The sequence below is a fragment of the Vombatus ursinus genome, unplaced genomic scaffold (assembly GCF_900497805.2).
Source record: "Vombatus ursinus unplaced genomic scaffold, bare-nosed wombat genome assembly UNPS02014832.1, whole genome shotgun sequence".
Classification (NCBI taxonomy): Eukaryota; Metazoa; Chordata; class Mammalia; order Diprotodontia; family Vombatidae; genus Vombatus; species Vombatus ursinus.
The window spans coordinates 51,074,091-51,095,961 of NW_020954610.1; the positions used below are offsets into that span (position 1 = coordinate 51,074,091).

Genomic DNA, 21,871 nt, shown 5'->3' on the forward strand with positions numbered 1-21,871 from the left:
CCCATCACCAATAAACACACAGTTATATTTTCCCAGCTCACAGTGATAGCAGTCGACAAAATCCATTGAAAATACCGGCAGCATTTTACTAAATAACTGTGGTTATACCTTACATTTATAACATTTTACAATTTACAAAGTGCTTCCACATTCATTCCCTCATTTGACCTTCACAACTTTGTAAAAAGCAGTTTCCATCAGATAAAGGGATAGGAAGAGTAATTTGGATATTCCAGATTAGGCAACTGAGGATTGGAAAGGTTAAGTGACTTGTCCAAGGTTACAAGCTAGTAAATGTAAGGACCAGGACAGGAATACAAGTCATCTGCCTCCTAGGCCAGTGCTCCTTCCATTAAACCACACCACTTCTATTTTTGAGGGCGCACCTTATATTTTCCCAGATGTTTTATTTTACAGATGAACAAAATGAGGCAGAATGAGAAAATACTATTTGCTTAGGTGAACAACAGAAAAGTTAGGACTAGGAAAAAAAAAACCTTTAAATCCCTGCCCTTGTTTCAATGCTGCCTGACAGTAAGGCTGACAAATGCATTTCAGGAATTATTAGTGTTTCATTTAACATACACTTACCAATCTGAGCAGCATAGTTCATTATCCTAATGAGTCTTTCAGAAAGTAAGTGGTTATAAGAGGTCTTCTCAACTTCAGTCTGCACTGGAAGCTGAATTCTATCTAACTTCTCTGGATCAATTCCTAAAATGAAAATAAAATAACGACAACAACACAAAACATGGAAAAAGCCATTTTCATCAGGAGATTTGCTCACTTAAGAAAGAGAAATCAATAGATACAAAGGAAATGATATTGTAACTAAAATTTTCACCATTCATTGTAGATACCCTCTCACAAAGGATCATATCTTCAATATTAGAAATATACAACTTCAAAAAATTTTTTATACGAATTTCAGTCAACATGGAATTTGGAGGGCAGGGAGAAAATACATACAATGAAAAACCAACAACACTTAAAATTCACTGTTTTTGTGCCAAGGAAACACTTAAGTAAATAGCTATTTAAATCTTAAAACTGGAGGGGGAAGGATAGAACAAAAGGGAGGGAAAGGAGAAATATCACTGCTTGGAACATTTGAAATATTGTCCTTTGAGAACTGGATGTTTCCTAAGAAACTTGACAAAAGAGTTGAAAATTGCATAGAACAGCTTATTGTCTGGATTCTAAGTAAATGCAACACACATATTGACATAATAAACCATAACAATGTATATTATTTTATTGAATTTCTTCCAACAGTGAACTTAAGTTGTTAAATAATTCCAAGGAGATGACATTTTTGACACATACCTTCCAAATACATTTAATAACTCCTGTCATATACAACAATAAAAATCTATTCTTTAAAAACTGCATTTCAATGAAAATTTATCTTGTTTAGAATACAGCCTTTTTTTAAATGCTAAATGTGATTACTCATACTACAATGGAAAAATACTGATGTTGTATCCTGGTTGTATTTTATTCATTTGAAAAAAAAACCTAAAAAATAATTTTGATCGCAATTTTTATTCTGTTACCTAGAGATTTCAGCAATATTATACTTTCTCTTTGAAACAGTAAGTAATTTTTGAAAAAGAAAAAAAAACAAAACAGCATCTTATTCCTAAATTCATCACCTAACTTTATGGTCCTTTAATCAAACATATGACTTTAAAGAAGAGGTCACACAGAACATGGGTTGTTGGTTTTCCCGGGAATTCAGTGGCAGGCCACAAAACACACTAAAAGACATAAATTTAGGTACGTATTTCCATTTACTTGTACATGTTCAATATTTCTCTTTCCTTCCTTCATTTTTTTGGACACAAATAATGAACATATAGAGAAGGTTTCTTATCACTGGGAGAGGACACTTTAATTTCAGTGGTTATTCTGACCTTCCTGAAACTGATAATGCAACCTTCTGTAATGGAGGGTACCAACCTCAAAGACAGAGAAAATCTAAAAATGAAGGAGTAGGAAGAGGAAAACAGAAATATTAATTCAAAAGTCGTGACCACTATAGCTGACTGCTTGGCATTTTATATTTGTCTTCCTGTTTTATGATACCATTTTGAAAGAATTTACAGATCTTCATCAAATTTCACAGACTTCTACAGGGTATCAAGTTATTTCCAAAAGTTGAATTATAGTTCAGTACAGTATCCTAAAACAAAATAGTGGTTGATAAAACTTAGAAATGACATCTTATGTAATTTTCAGTAATTTCAGTGAAATTTGGTCCACAGGCGTATGACAAATGCTGAATTGGAGCCACAGTTCTCAAACATCAAAAGGCTGCAATACTGTTTACATTTAAATGAAAAGGAAGACATTTTATTGGGTGCTAAATCTCTCATACTTGGCAAAAAAAAGTTTAAAATGTATTTTGGAAACAGTAACTAGAAAAGCTTTTAGATACATAAAAAGCCTAACAGTCAAATACTCAGGAAAAAAAAAAGAGAAGGAAGAGAAAGATAATGTCCCCAAATCATACCTTTTATAGACATTCAGAAGTCAGATTTTAAAAATGTTTAAAATTGTATTGTTCACACTAACTACAATATTGATTCTTTGATAAGATAGCTGAATATTTCCAATAAATAAGTCTATACCATCTATGATCATCATTTGTTCTGTGTCTACTATGTGTCTGTAGACACATAAGACAATGCTCAGGAACAATGTCTTAATTCTTTTATATCCTCTACAGTGATAAAGACTAGTGATTTTCAAATACAGAAAGACAGGGCCAGTTGCAAGGGAATTTAGCTTCTTTGCAGGACAATATTTTTATACTTTGAAACTGGCATCAGTGCCAAATACACAACAGGCACTTAATAAATGTTTGATGACAAATTCTGGAGATAATCTTGTATTCCATATACTTCCTATGACTAGGGTTGGGGGGGAGGTTGAAGAGGGGGGAAGAGAGTAGGTGAATGAATGAGAGGGGGTAAAGTTAAAGAGGTTAGGGGGAAGGGAGAAAATTGCTGAAATCTTCCAAACATCTGGCACGGCAGGTCTTTCTCTTTATCTACATCTGTCAGATTCTGATCTGAAAAAATAAGTTCAGTGTGTTTTGCTTCATCTCTATTACCACCAATACCATGAGTGAAAAGAGACTAATTTAAAGAACTGGAGGAAGTGTTACTCTGTGGGAGGTTTCCTAATCAGCCAATCTCAGTTACTGGTAATTAAACAGACTTTCTAATTCTTGGATTCCCTCCCACAACAGTGACTCTGGAGGCAGAACTGCAGCCCCTACACTAGGGGTGGGCCTCAAATTTTATGAAAATGGACTGAAAAAGACTCCTAGACAGAAAAGTGTACAAAAATCTTCCCCTCCACCCCTCAAAAAAGTAATTAAGCACGTCCAAAATACCACTTGCCAGATTAGACAGTAGATCTGAATAAATGGGGGGCGGGGGGGAAGGGGAACGACACTGAACAAATGACACCCAAGAGCATATCTTCAGTTAGGCTGACATTTATAGTTGTTAAAAAATAGCCTGCTTCAGAATCTAATCCATGGAGGGCTTTCAGCTACACTGAATTATGAGCTGTTCAAAACTAGAAGGGATTGCCTTGGGCAGCAGTGAGAAGAAGCAGCATGGTGTCACATATGTGATCATGGGCAAGTCACTGAACTTTTCCAAGCTTGCTTCCTCATCTGGAAAAAGAAGATAATAATAACACCTACCTCACAGGATTGTTGTGATGATGAAATTAGATAAAGTATGTAAGGCTTTGCAAACCTTAAAGCACTATATAAATGGGAGCTATTATTAATATTATTATTAGTGTCATAATAACATAACTCCAAATATTGGAAATATTTAAACAAAGGTTAAATAACCAGCTATCAGAAATACTGTAGAGGAAATTCCTATATGAGATATGTTTGGGTTACATTAAGTTTTATTCCCATTCTGAAATATTATGTATAATTGTCCTCTAAAATAATGTTTTTTCTAGATCTCTGAAAAATCAAAATTCCACTTTATTTTGGTGTCTATCTACTTTCCCCATTTCTCTCAGCCTTTCCCAGTAACTACAAGAAAACAGATTTCTCTTCTGGTAGTCTTTCCCACAAAGTGTGTATGTGTGTTATATGGAGGAGGGGTGGGGTTAGGTAGGAGGCTGCCTTAAAATAGAAATGTAATACCTCCAAAGACCACCAGGTTGGTTTACATAGAGAAGGTTTTTGCCATCACCCACTGCTTTTAGGAGATTCAACAAAGAAATGAATGGACAAATTTTCTATTATGATCATGAACCAGAATTCATTATGTCACCCTATTGAATCATAACTGGCAAAGCTCTCTTATTCCATTCAACCCTTTTCATGGCTGTATATTCATTTTGATGTAGCCTTTAATCTATTGTTATTTACTGGAAGTCCCAAGCTAACATTCAATTTTTATTATCATTGCTTTTATGTTTAAACTGTCTCATGACGAAAAATCCATCTCAAAGAGAGACCATCTCATTAAGAGAACTGTGATGGTAGTAGGAATCTACAATAAAAATCCAGAAGGTTAAGTGCTGCCTCAAAGAAAAAACTCACCTAATCAAAACCCTATTCCAAGAACGGAAATAAAGCAAAAGCAAACAACAGATTTTACAAATGAGACGATGTGTCCTTTTGTGCATAATTCTATTCCAATAACTTTAACACAAAACTTTCTCAAAGAAAATGTTTTCTTGCTTTACTAGTAAGAAAGTAAAAAATGAAACAATTTGACTTTTTTTTGACATCTGCACTGTCAAATGTTTCTTTTTGTTGCAAAATAGTTTTTAACTGGCAGTCACATTGATGGGATTTACCATCCATAAATATTCAGTTTTACTTTTTAAAGCTAAAATGTTAGTCACAGAAAAGAAAGGACACTAACATATGATCCAATACTCATATAAAGAACATTGCAATGAAGTCATTTAGAAAGTGCCAGTAGCATAACCATTCAACAGGTCTATCACATTTAGTGTCATTTTTAATGTTATCTTTAATTCTTTTCATATATAATCAATTACTAGAACCTGTCAATTCTATCTCCATAGGAACTCTTGAATAGATCTCTTTCTCTGCTGGTACAGAGGCTCATTATTATTTCCCTCTACTACTACAAACACCCTACTAACTGGTCTTCCCGCATCCAGTCCCTTTACCCTTACCCAAGCCAAATTCATATTCCACAGGGCTTAACTGTAATATTAATATTAAGAGTAACACACAGATCAGATCATGGTGTCCCTCCTTTGCCCCATCTCCTTCACCAGATCTCTACCTAATTACTGAATCTTAGCCTTTGAAGGAAGCTCAGAGATCAGCTAGTCCAAACATTACCCGAATAGGAATCCCCTCTACAATATCGAGCTTCCACTTAATGAACTTCAGGGATGGGAGACGTAAGGCAGCCCACTCTACTTTCAAGCAGCTCTAATTACATGGAAGTTTTTCCTTTTATGAAGCAAAAAATTGCTCCTCTCTAACTTCCACTTACTGAACCTAGTTCTGTTCTCTGGAGCAAAGCAAAATAAGTCCAATCCTTCTACCTTATTTTTCCCCATTGCCTACCAAATAAAACCCAAACTCCTTATCCTGGCATTCATGGCCCATTACAATCACGTTCATTCCAACTTATGTTACTCCCTTCCCCATTCTTTACACTCTGGTCAAACTGGAGTATTCCCTTCCCAACAGAAACATCCTGTACTTTTTCACCTGAACCTGTACTCTTCCTAAATGTGGAATGCTCTTGCTTTCATCCTGTTAAATCCCTACCCATATATAAAGACCCAACTCAAATGCATTTCTTCCAAGAAGTCTTCCCTAGTCCCTCAACCTGGTAATGACCTTCATAATAATAATTCACATTTATATAACACTTTAAGTTTGAAGTGTTTTCCACACAACAATCATGTGATGTAAAGTACAATTATTATTACCTCCAGTTTACAGATGAGAAAGTTGAAGTTGAAAGCGAAGTGACTTGCTTACAATAATGTAACTAGTACAGGTTTATGGCAAGAACAGAACCTGAATCTACTGATTTCAGAATTTTTCAGTATTTGATACTTCTTCTTTCTATTATGCTATCCTACTTCTTGGATCTCATCCAACACTTTACTTGCAGCACTCATATATTTATCATGTATTTTCTGTTACAGCTATTTGTGCAAATGATGTGCTCCTCTATAGATAATAAGCTTCTTGAGGGTAAAGGATTTCTTGCCCAAGTTTTCTCTTTTACCTAGGTCCCAAAACAATGCTCTTCAAATAATGAGAGAGAACCAATCTCAAGGACTGCAGCGGATTATTTTCGTATCACTATGCAGGATAGATGGATTGATACTAAGAGAAGGCATCATTGCTCTTATTTTATTATTACTATTATCACAAATTTTATTATCACGAATCTTATTGTTTCTGTTTTCTTGTAAAGGCCAATGTGAATGATTGGAAATTAAAAAAAAAACAAACGACCAAGGCTAACATAAGTTGATATTTAAGAAAAATAGGGACAAAAAAATCTCTAGCAGCTATAAATGAGTCAAGTCATCAGGCGCAAACAATCTATATTCAAGGGTACAGAAAGGACTGAGAGATGTCATTCCTGGCACTCCCTCCCTTTCAGATATCTGAAAGATTGTGGGTGATAAAGAGATACCACAAGCTTGGGGAAGGGCAAATGTCCCAAATGAAGAGCTGGAGTCTGCAAGGATTGAAACCGGCAACCTTGACTTTGATTCCTTGAAATTCTAGGAGGTATTATTAAAATAATGGTTAGCAGTGTTCACAAAGAGGCAGCACGGTTTCACTAAAAATAAGACATTTTGAACAGAAGAGAACACAAGTATGGACAAGTGGGACACTTTTGAAAGTAACATACGGAATTATTATATAGTTTTTTAAATAGCAAGGAGAATAGAAAATTCATGGTTTCATAAATAATCCTCTTTTGTATTCTACTTTGTACATGGAAATGCTTCTAGGTTGTGTCTGCTAAATCATACAATTGACTTATACTGAACTTAGTCCATTAAAACTCTGTTGCATAGCCATGTCTCCTCCATATTGTACTAGTGAAATTATTTAAGCCCAATGTAAGATTCTAAATTTGTCATTATTAAATGTCATCTCAGTGTCAGCTCAACATTCTAGCTTGTCAAGATGTTTTTATATCCTGACCCTGTCATCCAATGTGTTAACAGCCTCTCTCAGCTTTGTGCCATCTGAAAATGTTATATATACATATCTATATACACACACATACATGTGTATATGCATATGTATGCATGTATATATATGTATACATGTATATATGTATGTATGTGTGTATGTGTATATATTCTATCTATATCTTGATTTCTCTTTTTCCAAAAAACACAGATACTTCTGGTACAGCTGTTTATTTCCACATGATAAACTGCAAAGAGAATCTTCAAATGGACAAAGACCACTCATTCCCAGGTGCCATCAGTGAATTGGATGAAGGACAGGAATTAGACTTAGAATTGCACTGGCAAAGGAAAATCCCCCTACCAAGGCAGCTTTGTATCTAGTCTGCAACTTAAGTCTTAAGAGCTGCTTGGAGCTTCAGAAGATTAAGTGACTTGCCCTTAGGTCTTTCTGGCTTTGAAATTCTTTCTCTAACTCCCATGCCAGTGAATGAAAGAATGCTATTCATATTTAAAAACAGGAACCATTCTAATCATACAATGCTCTAGACTTCGATATACTTGATTAAAATAGAAGTAATGCTGATCTTCTGATAGAAAGAAATCTCAATTTTGCATCCCATATGCATATTCTTTATACACATCAGGAATATAAATTAAATACAAAGAGAAAGACCAAAATTACAAAATCAACTGATTTTGGCACAACTGCTAGGAAAACACATTAAAGCTTTGTTTTATAGCAAAGTTCTAGGAAAATACCAAAATACCATATGAACTCAGTTAAGAGGCAGCTTGGTATATTGGCCATGGAGTCAAGAATTCTAGCATTCAGGTTTTGCTTCTAATATATTCTAGCTGTGCATCCACAGGCAAATCACTCAACCTTTCAATGGTTCAGGCAATTCTCTGTGAACCTCATTTATAGATGAGTTGCTTGTCTTTAGCTATAGAGGTTCCAACCTGAGAATTCTCCATATCACTGAAATCATAGGTCCAGACCAAAAAAAAAGAAATCATGTTTTAAATTTATTTTCAATGACGATTTTTTTTTCTGGTACAGACATATGGAAAAACAAGCTATGCATTCCATCTATCATGAAGTAGAATTCTAGAAACTGTAATAATGCTAGTTATTGAATAATGTTAGTTATTTGTTATACTTAACAAAAGTATCTTTTATTTCTTTTAAAAATGGATAAATACAATATTAGAAAGCATCCACACTTATCATCAGGATAATTTAAAATCTTACCTTTGTTATGAGACATGGCATATAGAAGACAAAGCACAAAAAGGGCGTGATAATCATCTTCAGGACTGTCCAATGCATTATATACCATATCAAGGAAAGGTCTATGAGAGAATTATTACAAAGGTTAGTATTTGATGCATTATCAATTGATTCCACAAAGTCTCAATTCCATGCCTCTTTGGGAGATAGAGGTAACCTCAAGAGTTCTCAAATGCTATGCCAATAGAGCACAAATTGTGGCACTTTCTGCCATGTTGGAAAGGGGATAAGAACAGTTCCTGTAACAAGTGTGTTTATTTTCCAAGGATCTTTCTTTACTATCTCCAGCACTTAGCACAGTGCTTGGCACATAATAAGTGTTAAATAAATGTTTACTGACTGACTAACCAAAGAAACACTCCACAGCTCCCAATTCCTAAGTACCCAGAAGTAGAGATTCAGGATCTGTGCCCCTTCTAAAAAGGTCCTCTACTGCCCCCAGAACCCTGAGGCTCAGGTAGTCTGCCTTTTGTTTTCATTATTTTCATTCCTTATAAATTTATAGAAAACCATCTATTTCAAAATCTTTTTCTTATCTCTCTCTCTCTCCACCCCCAATTCATACACTGGTCCTGGAAGGAGCAGGAATACCCATCGCTCCCCACTACCACTTGCAGATGTTCTCTTTGCTATAATTACTCAGCAACCTTGCTTCTTCTGAGGTTCACTCTAACCAGATTTATCACCCAATCCAGATCCTGGTGGTTGTTATTCACTAACTCCAGGTCATTATTTTTCTAAAGCTGAGGTGCGACTACGTCATTCCCTACTCAATAAATTCTAGTGGTCCCCTATTACCTTCAGGATTAAACATAAACTCCTCTATATGGCATTTAAAGCTCTTTGTAACCTGGTCTCTTCCTACCTTCCCAATCTTCTTATGCTTTTACTCTCTCTCTCCCAGGGATACTGGCCTTCCTGCTGTTCCTCACACAGCACATTCTACATTCTCTCTTTACCCTCATCTCTTTACCTGATCCCCATGCCTGGAATGCTCTCTCTTGTCATCTCTGCCTCTTAGAAGCCCTGGCTTCTTTCAAGACTCAGCTGAAGCATCATTAGGAGGCCTTTCCTGGTCCACACAAATGTTAATGCCTTCCTCCCTAAGGTTACTTTAGATTTATTCTCTATTTGTCTTATCTGTACTATTCTAAATATGTTGTCTCATTCAATAGAATATAAACTTCTTGGGTTCAAGAAGTTGTTGATTTTTCTTTGTACCTCCAGCACTTTGCACAGAGCCTGGCACACAGCAAGCACTGAATAAACGTTTGCTGATTGACTAACGCGATTACAGTATTACTCTCTACCCCAACTCCTGCCTTTATATTAAGAGACTTCATGCTGATACTCTGTCAAACACTCTAACTTCCCAGTTTCTCAATATCCTTAATTCCCATAACTAGCTTTCCCACTCCACCTCAACTACATACAGAGATAGCCATACCCTTGATCTCACCATGATCCACAAGTGTTCTACTTGCATGTTCAAAAACTCTGAAATCCCCTTATCTGAAAATAACCTTCTCTCTTTCTATCTCTTCTTATGCCTTACACTCTTAAACATATTCTTACTCTTCACCTGAACCTCCTACCCCTCCACCCTCAATACTTTGTCCTGCCATCTCTGCTAATCTGACTTCACTTACTTCATTCTCAATCTCAACACTACAGTTAGCCAGCTCAATGCTACACTGTCCTCTATTCTTGAATCCCTTACCCATCTATCCTAGTGACATTCAAGTTTGGTCAAACCCCAACCCTAGATGACTCTCATCATTTGGTGCTAAATTGTGCTGGAGGATGTCACAAAACTGAGGTGATTAGGACCACTACAAATTTGTGTTACCTAATCTTAACTGTGCCCTCACTATAGCAACTCCTCCCTGATTCTCTATCCACTCACCATAGAGTAGGCTATTCCATGAGAAAAGCTGTTCCAAACTTCTGCATCTATCCTCAAAACTCTCACAGCATCAGCTATCCCAGCCTCTCAAGTGAAGAGAAAAAGTAGAGGCCCATTCACCATGACCTCCCTCTTTTCTTCTTCTCTACATCTCAAAACCCTTGACATCACTCTCCTTTCTCTTCTTCTTTATTCCAATCTCTAATACACAAGTGGCTCTTTTCCTGAGCAAGGCTAACTTCTTTACATGTATAATTGATCCCATCCCAACCCATCTTCTCCTGCAGATTTCTCCCACAATCACCTCTACTCCCTCAGTAATCTTCAATCTCTCCCTACTTACTGATTCCTTCCCTGATTCCTACAAACATGTCTAAGTCTTCCCCATCCTTAAAAAGCTCTTAGACCTTACCATGACCACAAGCTATCACTATGTATCTCTCCTGACTTTCACAAAAAAACTCTTTTAAAAAACATTTGGTCTACATTTGGTGCCTACACTTCTCCTCTTACTCACTTCTTGACTCTTTACAGTTTGGCTTCTGACCTCATCACTCAACTAAAATTGCTCTCTTCAAAGTTAAGCAAGATCTCTTAATTGATAAATCCAATTTTCTTTTCTAAATCCTTCTTGATATCTTTGCAGTATTTGATGCTATTGAACGTTGGCTCCTTATTCTTTCTTCTCTCACATTTCTCTCTCTTGGTTCTCTTACCCATCTGACCATTCCTTTTCAATCTCCTATACTGGCTCATCATTCATATCTTGCCCCCTAACTGTGGTATTCCATAAGGTTCTTTTCTCTATATATACTCTCTCATTTGATGACTCCATCAGTTCCCATGGACTTAATTATCATGTGTATGCAGATGATCACCAGATCTCTGTATCTAGCCCTAATATCTCTCCTGAGCTCCAGTACCACACTACTTTATCCAGCTGCTTTCTGGACAATACAAACCAGATGTCCCATAGACATCTCAAACTAAGCATGTTTGAAACAGAACTTATTATCACCTTCACTCCACCAAACCAACTCTCCCCCCAAACTTCCCCACTTTAGTTGAAGTACCACCATCATTCTAGTATCCTAGATTTTTTCTACTGGCATTATTCCTTGTTCTACCTCACTCCATATATGCATGTGGTAGTCAAATTTTGTTTTTATCTCCATAATATTTCTTACATTTATAAGATACTTGTCTTACAAAAGATACATATGAATGATGGAGTCAGAGTCTCAAACCTCAGCTCCCAATTTAGTATACTTGGGAAGTAATGACCTAAAGAGTTACCTTCTTTTTTCAACAGATAAAGAAGTGCTTTCTCTTACTGATGGAAACAGTTTCTTGTATTCATGATAGAATCCTCTCTCTCATCTCTACCCTAGTCCCCTTTTTGTAGAATGTACCTAAATCTACATTATAGATCAAAAACATCCACTTACTCAATACTTAGTTCCTAATCTATAAGCATATCTTTAGTTATATACATCTACCATGACTGTTATCGTTAATGATTTACCAGTTAATTGAATCATTATTTTTAAGTCAATAAAAGTAACCTCAACCTAATAAAAGGGTTTTTCAGCAAAGGTGTGTTAACTGGTTGTTTGGTGCTTAATTTTTTTTTTTTGAGAAAATGTAATATCACTTAGTGGTTAGGTTCTCAAACCAGTTTAAAATGGACTATTTAATCCATAATGTAATTGAAGTAAAGTTTTCAAGAGTACTACTCCAACTACACCTAACCAATATTTACATGTAAATACATATGTCAAGGATTCAAGATTTCATCAGCACAGGTATTTTCCTCATTGATGAATACTATAACTCTTAATAAGTCATGGCAGATGGTCTTAATAAGAGTTTCTAAGGAAAAAAAATCACCAACTGATGGCTAATATTCTGATGATAAGCAACTCTAAACTAAATTTGACAGAAATGTCCTTAGACAACAGAAAAGCAATCTGTTCACTGGGGCTATAATCTTTTTAGCTTAGTAGAATCTTCTAAAGCTTTCATTCCACCAGAACAGTCTTTCAGAGGTCAGTATCACCTACATACCCCAATGAGGCATTTGACTGGGATGTAAGTGGAAGAGCTACCACTTATAATATTACAAATAATTTTTAGGAAAATTTAAATTATGAACTTAGCAATCTCAATAAATGCAAATAAAATAAGAGGAAGAAAAATTCAGAACTATTTACATAAAAAATATACACTTAACAACAATATATTTGCTTTATATCCCTTTCCTTTCTCTTTTCTGCCTGGGTACTTCATTTATAACATTGTTTCCATAAGAAAATACATTATTAGTTCCAATTCAATATACTAGAAACATTCTTCTTCTCATGGTGGCTATAGCTTCTCCCAAGAAGCACCTCCTACAAAGAAGGGGCTAGGGAAGAGATGAGAGAGAAGATTCTCTCACGGATACCAGAAGCTATTTCTATCAGTAAGAAAAAGCACCTCTTCACCTATTGAAAAAACAAGGTAACTCTCTAGGTCCTTACTTCCCAAGTATACTAAACTGGGGGCAGAGGTTTAGGACTCTGACTCCATCATTCACACATATCTTTTGTATGACAGATATTTCTAAATTTTGGACTATTTCCCAGTCAGTTAAATGGTACAATGCCAATTATTATATGTAGTAATCACATAAAATTGTAAGAAACTCACCAGTGATGGCATCAACTTAGCACCATAAGAGTTCTAAGAAAGGCATTCTCTTCATTAGTTGTAAAATTAAATATATAGGTAAATGCATATATATGTATGTATACATACATACACTATACCCAGATACACATATAGTATCTACTAGACTACTCAAAAATACTAAATAAAATTACAAAATGTATTCACAGGTTGCAGCAATCAAGAGCTGCTTTTTGTTCAAATAAATGCTTTACAGTTAACTTAGCCTAAAAATAAATCCCTTGTTCAACTCATAAAAATGAATTTATTCTGATAAATAACAGAGACTTTTGCAGAACAAAGATATAAACAAAGTGAGGCTGGGAAAAAGGAAAAGAGGGAAAGTCAGTGTCTCTCAAATACTTATTATTAATTCAAATTCATAGACAGGCCAGGAATACTTTTTTCTCAGGAGATAACACTTTCCTAGTGGGTATGTACATAAGGCAATGGATATTCATCATTCACATGAATGCATTCATTTTTTAATACTGTCCTCAGGGTCTACTATAATAGTGAAATGACCCTGTAATGAGACCCTTTGGATACTTTACTAACTAAAGACTTAGAGGGAGTCAATCTTACACCTTGTTCTATATTATATGATACTATTGTGAAAGAAGTCCCATTTTGCACCCTGAAGATTAAAAAAAATTTCCAGTTGTACCAGGAAAATTCAGGTTTACCTGACCATCACCAGAATAACCATTCTATCTACTCCCACAATAAGGTGATCTCTAGTACTAATCAGTCAACTAAATGATGGTGGACAAGTCAATTAGGCCAAGTACATATAATGGGAAACAGGAAAAATAGTGATGTACATGGAAGAGGATGAATGACTATAAATGCATTCACATACAGACCAAATATGATATTTCTCAAAATTTATATGACAATGCCAAGAGCTGGATAATTCTCAGGGTGATGCACACTCGTTAGGATTGGCTCCAAAATCTAAGTGCATCAGGAGTAGCAAACATTTCATTTTCCAGTCAATTTCCATAAGAAGTAAAAAAAAGTACAACATTAATTACACTGGTCTCTTCTTTATCATGCCACAAAACATAATTATTCTACTATCCAGTGATAAGGTACAGAAGAAGCTTGACTTAAAACACTAAGATAAAGAAATAAAATGTGGAAACATGATCCTCATGTGGAAGAACCTACCTGTTCCACTGTGTGTTCTCACTCCCAGAGGCAGCAACACTCTTCTCTTCATCCGTTGTATTCTGTTCTGTCACTACAGAAATGGCTAATTCGGTTAGTTTGCTTCGCTCCATGATTACCATCTCTATTTCTTAAAGAGAATAAAATTCATTTTATTTGATGAAAAATCCACAGAAGTATTTCTGATGTAACCAGTGTGAATTTTATAAATACTTACACTAACACTGGTGAGCAAATGTAATTGTTCCCAGTGTTATGGCAATGTTTAACAGTGACTAACTCAAACAATACAGTTCACACATATGTGAAAAACAAAATTATAAGTACAGATATTGATTTCTTTAAAAATAAATAATGCCAAAGAATATTTCTGATTTTAATAAGGCAACAGGAATTTTATCAACTGTTGTTCTATTTCAGTACATAAATGATATTTAACAGATTCATTCAAAAGTTCAAGTATATTTTAAAAGTTTTCATTGGTTATTTTGAAGATTGCTTTGTTTGCCCTTTTCTTTCCTCATTCTCACTTTACTAAAGGAAACTTTAAAAATATATTGTTTTTTTCCATGAAATCATCATCCCAACAACTTAAATGCTGGAAAATTGTCAAGTTTTCTGGAAAACTATGGAAGATCTTTTGAACTGATGCTAAATCCCCAATAACTCATATTTTGTGCCTAAGACATTTATCTACTCAAATGGAAAACACATGTTCATGAGCTATAGAAAAGAAAGACCAAAAAATGCCCTTTTTGCCCAATGCTTCAAACTCTCTCCATTCCCCCTCAACTAAATCACTCCTCTATTAGCGTGCTATCATCCATGCATCAAATTCAAATGACACATTGAATTTCAAGCTCTTCCAAACTATATATATCCTAATTTTCCACATTAAGTGATCTATTTCTTTACCCATCAGTTTTATTCCAAACAAAGCTTTTGTCCTCTATCCCAATCCTTTTTATTTGACTCATCTATTCACATTCTTTCATACTGTCACCTAATTTTAAGTCAAATTTCTTCCTAGCTTTTTTCCTCCAGTAAGCCTAGTCTGTCTAAATAAGGAAGAGCAGTATAACCCATTCTTTAACAAAATCAAACTTTTTCAACCACTGTCCCTCCCAACTTGACCTTATTTATACATCTGCCCTCCTTTGGTGAACGACTGCTCTCCTTGCTTTGTTAGGATTGAAGTTCTGATAAGTACTGACCAAATTTTCTTTTTGTAGCCAAGTGGCAGGTACAGAGGAGTTCTCCCAGAGAAAGCCTTTGCTTATCTAAGAGTATCTAAGTTCTCCCAAAGACAGTCTTTCCCTTACCTACTATTTTTGTCTTTGACTCCCTAGAGCCTAGCATGATACCTAACACATAGCAAGAACTTAATAAATACCTGTTGGTTAAACGATTGCTCTACAAGTCTCTGAAGGAAAACAACAACAACAACCACTACAGGTTACTTAATGCAGCTACCAGATGATTTCTACAATTAACATTAGTAGTGTCTAATGAGGGAAGTGAGATGTGAACATCTATAATCCTACATAATTCCCATTCAATTCCTACTATTGCCTTTTACTTATTCTACTATATGCATCATCACTATATACAATCCATCAGTTTCACATCCACCTTGCTTAACTTTCTACTTCTGACATCAAGGTAAAGACCTTGCAGGACCAATGGGAAAAAAATAATGGTGGTATGGGAATGTAGCGTGGGGGTGGGACCAACAACTGTGGTCTGGCTACACATTACAAGAGGATTTTTCCTGAATGTAGTCAATGTATTTTAGGAGACTGTAATTTGATCTTTGGTAATCACAATGGGGTTGACTTATGATATATCAAAATATATGCTATAATAAACCCTTTCATAACATATTTCCACTCTATTTTTGTAACCTATGAATAGCTAACTTTGATTATTTAGTATACTGACAGAGTCTAATTGACATGAGAGGCAGCATAACATAACAGATAGAGTCAGTAAGACCTGGGTTTGAGAACCAACCCCAACGAACTGGTTATGTGAGTTAATAGCACACATTGGAAAGTCACAATCTCTTAGTGCTACAGGCAATTCTATAAGGTAATAATGCAGAGTAAGTGTTGATCTGCATTTGTGGTGGGAGTTTCCTCACCTTTGCCAACGAAATCAAAAATTCAATTTAAAAAACAATCATTATTTGTGGATAGTGTATTCAATGAAGTTTCACACTATTTTATTACCATCTCCACATGCATTTCCTTATCTTTTTCACACTATACTGCAATATCAAAACCAGAAACTAGAACTGTGTAATAGATTCTCTTGACATGACCAGTAATTTAAACTCAAGAGAACATATAAATTTCATTATAAGGCAAACACCACAGGGTAAATTCTCTAACTTGGCTTCTTCTCTGTCTCTGAAAATTAATCCAGTTCAGGAGCTAACAGGCACATAGACCTCTTTCTGACAACCATATTTCATAGCAGGTTCTCAAGGCTAGTTGGCGCTTGACTCGAAATCAACTAAACTACTAGAGCCACCTATCCCCAGGAGGCTTCTTGACTGGCAAAAAACAGTTCTCAGAGTTTTTCAAGGGCAAGACAAATTCTCCTTTATTGTAGAACATCTTGCCTAAACTGAAAACTAAGGGGGTGCCCAACAATTGCGGAAGAATGGCTGTAAAAATTATGATACACGATTGTGATAGAATACTACTGTGTTTTCAAAATATCCATTTCTCCTCAATTAAATAATTTCTCCATTAGCTTCCTATCACCTAAGGATCAAATTCAAATGACATATTGAATTTCAAGACCCTCCAAGGTACTTATATCCTACTTTTCCATTTTAAGTGATCTATTTCCCTACCCATCATCTCTCTCCATTTAACTGCATCACCTGAACTTGTATAAGTTATATCAGTCTGGCGCAACTGTGTGGCAGATGGAGTATAGACTAGGAGAGACTAGAAAAATGAACACCTATTACAAAAGGCTATTACAAAGTCAAGGTAAGAAGTGATAAAGGCCTGAATTAAGGTAGAAGCTATGAGAATAGAAAGAAAGGAACAGAAGCAAGAGAAGTAGAACTATAATCAACAACACTTGGCAAATAACTGGAAATAAAGGTGAGACTGACAAGTGAAAGATGACTCAACAATCTGGGTTGACACATTTTATTTCAGACTTGTTGAGCCAGCGATGCTTATGAGACATCGATGTGGAGATATCAATAGACAGTTGGAGATGCAGGACAGGAACTCAAAAGAAGATTAGGGCTTCGTCTGATGATTTGGAAATCGTTTGCTTTATCTAGCCATAAGAATACGGAGAACTTATGGGAGGATACAATCAAGAGTCACATATGATGGGCAGGCATGGATGAGTTAAGATCTACATTATTGAAGGAGCAACATTTCAGACATTTAATTAAGAGTGTATTTTATTTATTCATATACTAAGGTCCCTCTGGTGATCAACAGCGCACATCTGTAATACAGATGGTCAGAGTTAGAAGCCTAGTGTGTGGCCACGGAACAAGAAAAACTCACTGTCCCATGTGGGTCTGAAATATGTCACTGGATTCATTTGCAGTGCTTTAATCAACAGACCTAACCAGATACAAATGAGAAGAGAAAAGAGAGAGAAAGTGATGCATAGGGTAGAGAGAAGTCGTGTGCTATCAATAACTGCCTTGGATTCCACTTAATAGCATCCATGATGCCCGCCTGCTTTACATTAAAGCACACGCTGAATCCATTTCTACATGATTTTAAAAGATGTGGAAAGTCCCAATCTCTGCTGTCAAGATGACTGTTGTTGGTGAGAAAAGACAGTCTAGTTCTAGATTACTGAGTGAAGTACTGAGTAGGATGGGTTGAGGAGAAAAGTAAGAACCCAAATGGGTCATGCTTCAATTATGAACCTAACAATTCTGAAATGTTACTTTGGCAAAGTTCCTGAACTTCTAATGCTTCCATTTCACTGTTTTAAAAATCACAGTAATTTATATAATTTACAAGGACAATGTATACTTAATCTGCTTACTATTTGTGAAATAAAACATTTTTCAGGGAAATAGAACTAATAATCATTAAGTATCTTTTGGTTGAAAAAACTTTAAGGATTCTATCTCGTTACCTTTCATCCATCTCCCCTCAATCATATTAAAGAATAAAAAAAGATGCTACAATATAATGTAGATGTGTTGAATTAAGTAATTAATGATAAAAGATGAAGAGGATAAGAAAAAAGCCCCAAAATAAAGGTTAGCCTGCTGTGAAAAAAAAAAAAAGTATTGTTAGGTTCCTAGGAAACCAAAAAAAGACAGAATTGGATTGGCTCACTGTGAACAGAATTTCAAGAGGCAAAAGCACTTGAAGTATATACACATCACATATGGGTGAATCGTGTGTGTGTGTGTGTGTGTGTGTGTGTGTGTGTGTGTTTGGGTACTGAGTTCCCTTCCTCCTCACCAATCTTATCCCAATCCCCTACGCATATACACTTTTTGTATTGTGTTTGAATAGAAGCAGGATGAATTCTGAATAATTTACTGGGAAGTTACTTACTAAAAGATGTATCCCTTCTCCAAAAACAACAACAACAACAACAACAACAACAACAACAAAACCATACTATGTATGTCAATCTTCCTCTTAAGACTGAAAAATCATCATTTCCAATTCTTTCCACAAGTGCTTTAAACATTCTCCCCTTACCACACCTACAATAAAATTATTAGAACATGACCACAACTGGTTTGGTAGATAGCCAGAGAAAAAGGGCTCTGACAAATGTAGCTAGATGTTTCATATCAATAGAGAAGACCATTAGATTCCACACTGTGGACTTTCCTGCCAAACACACATATCCCTATCAAGGAAACTGGCATAGTCACCCCCATTTTATGATCTGACCTAGTTCTGGGTAAGGCAATATGATAATCTAAAGATAATTTTGTCTTCAGGGTCTAAGAAGGAATCTCCTGCTTTCTTTGGTAGAGTAACTATAAATTTTGCTAGCTTCACTGCAAATCAATCATGTCTTTAATTCAGGATGTACGTAAAGCAAGAAGGTTTAGGCCATTTATTTTACAGGTTATTTTTCAGTTGCTCTAGTTCAGGAGTTTTTAACCTGGAGTCCAAAAAGCTTTTTCAAGAATATATTTTGATGGGAGCAGCTAGGTGGCTCAGTGGATAGAGCACCGGCCCTGAAGTCAGGAGTACCTGAGTTCAAATTCAGCCTCAGACCAAATACTTGACACTTACTAGGTTGTGACCCTGGGCAAGTCACTTAACCCCAATTGCCTAAAAGAAAAAAAAGAAAAGAAAAGAAAAAATAAAGTGAGGAAGAGAATTTAAAAAAAAAAAAAAGAATATATTTTGACGGGGCAGCTAGGTGGCGCAGTGGATACAGCACCAGCCCTGGAGTCAGGAGGACCTGAGTTCAAATCTGACCTCAGACCAAACACTCTGGCCCTGAAGTCAGGAGGACCTGAGTTCAAATCCAGCCTTAGACCAAACACTTGACACTAGCTGTGTGACCCTGGGCAAGTCATTTAACCCCAACTGCCTAAAAAAAAAATTTTTTTAAAAGAATGTATTTTGATAACTGTATTTCTACATAATTGGTTTTTTTTTTTAAAAAAAAATTATTCTGAGAAGAGGTCCATAGGCTTCACCAGACTCCCAAAGGAGTCCCTGATACATAAAAGTTAAAAATCCCTGCTCTAGTTTGAGCTATAGTGAGCAAATTGTAGATAAAAGGTAATTTTAAAATGAAGATATGGAACGTCAATTGTTTCCATAAGCAAATAAATGGAACTAACTAAAGTCTTTTAAGCAAGACAGAACTTGCCTTTTTTTTTTTAAAAATATCCAGTATCTACAAAATTAGGTGTACTGTGAATTTCTTTAATGGTTTCAAAATAAGTGGCCAGAGGCTTATGACCCAAGGGAGATTAAGATAACTTTTTTTCATGCCAATCAATATATCCCATGGAGCTCTTTTTCTGGGCTTTAACATGAAGATTTGAGTATGGGTGCAACATTTAGGCTAATCTAATTGTTAATTATTTTAGTTATGCAAGTTCAAATGATACAGTTAAATAAGATCAGCGTAGTGTTTTGCCTTATGATGGCACCATGTAGTCCGTGTGTTTACACACATAAGCCCCTTATTCCATTAGCCTACTTAAATGGATAAACACAAATGGAGTTGCTAGTGGGCTATCATAAAATTAATGATGTGAACAGACCCCAGTGGCAGCATCTGGAAGCTTAGCTGTCCCCTCCAAAAGAAGGAGGGCACTCTTGGGGGCAGGAAAAGCTTCCTTTTTATCTTTGCATCCTCCTCTTCTACTTCCACTCCTTTTCCACAGTCCCTCCCCACCAAGTGCTTCACACATACAAGTAGGTATTGGTTAGAATCATTCACCTTTAATAATCTCTTTTTACTTTCTTAGACATTCAGAGAATAAAACTGGCCAATGTTTCTAATTAAGCTAAATCAGTCCCCTGATGCCTAAATCAACCTGCCAGGATAGAAATGAGGCAGAAGGGGAGAAAACGTTAAGAAAATTTGGAAAGAAATGTGCCATGTGTACAGACACCAGGGGTGGTGGAATAAAAAAAGCTATACAAGTAAATATGATAACTTCATCATCTTGTCTTTTTGTGGCACACCGGGAGGGAGGTATTACTAATACCAAAATTTACAGATGAGGCAAACTGAGGTCCAGAGATCCTAAGGGACTTGACTAAAATAACAGAATCACTCTGTAACTAAGTCAAGACTGGAAATTATACATAGGCTCAGAGCTGGAAGGGGCCTTAAAGATTATCCAGTACAACTCCCTCATTTTACAGATTGGGTAACTGAGGCCAAGAGAGATAAAATAACTTTCCCAAGACGACAAATCTGTTACTAAGTATTAGAGCTAGGAAATGAACACAAGTCTTCCAAGTCCATATTTTCTACTACACTACAATGATTCTCTTAAATCAGATCTCATATCTTATAATCCACTTCACTTTTCTGTGCATTGCTAGGAACATGAACAAAGAACTGTGTCTTCTTCCTATTTTTCAAGAATTTCTGGAAAACCTTGAAGGTAAAAACTGGATTTAGACCAACACATTACTTTTTATATACTATAATGAACTCAAATGGACACTGTCTAAATATTTTTTTTTTGGTAAAATTAGAGGAGAATGAAACAAGGCAACTTTCACGACTATGACTAGGGGAAAAATTCTTAATCAAAAAAAAAAAGAAAAGAGAGAGAGAGAGACAGAGAGAAAGAATGATTATAAAAGATAAAACAGACAATTTTAATTACATAAAGTTAAAAAGATTTTGAAAAAGAAAATCAAAGCAGCCAGAATAAAAGGAGGATCTTGAATGGAAAAAAAGATATCTTTGTAGCAAGTTTCTCTGACAAAGGTCTGGTTGTATGTATGTATGCATATATGTATGTATGTATATGTATATGTGTGTAAATGTAAATACATGTAACTAATACAAATAGGTAAGAACAAAATCCACTTAGCAAAAGACATTCAAAGGTACTTTGCAAAAGATGAAATGTA

General features: G+C 35.5%; 1 protein-coding gene across 3 annotated transcripts in view; it reads right to left on the reverse strand.

Annotated features, from left to right (window-relative positions):
* The window catches only part of CLEC16A (C-type lectin domain containing 16A), a 216,451-nt gene that overhangs the window by 139,413 nt on the left and 55,167 nt on the right, over nucleotides 1–21,871 (reverse strand). The window contains exons 11-13 of one of the 3 annotated variants that reach the window (XM_027839220.1): nucleotides 14,286–14,358; nucleotides 8,459–8,559; nucleotides 592–714 (exon numbers count right to left, since the gene is read on the reverse strand). In XM_027839220.1, coding sequence (XP_027695021.1) covers nucleotides 592–714; nucleotides 8,459–8,559; nucleotides 14,286–14,358 — 297 coding nt within the window. Of the gene's footprint in view, nucleotides 1–591; nucleotides 715–8,458; nucleotides 8,560–14,285; nucleotides 14,416–21,871 lie in introns of all 3 variants that reach the window. The other 2 variants (XM_027839219.1, XM_027839217.1) reach the window with 2 other exon arrangements.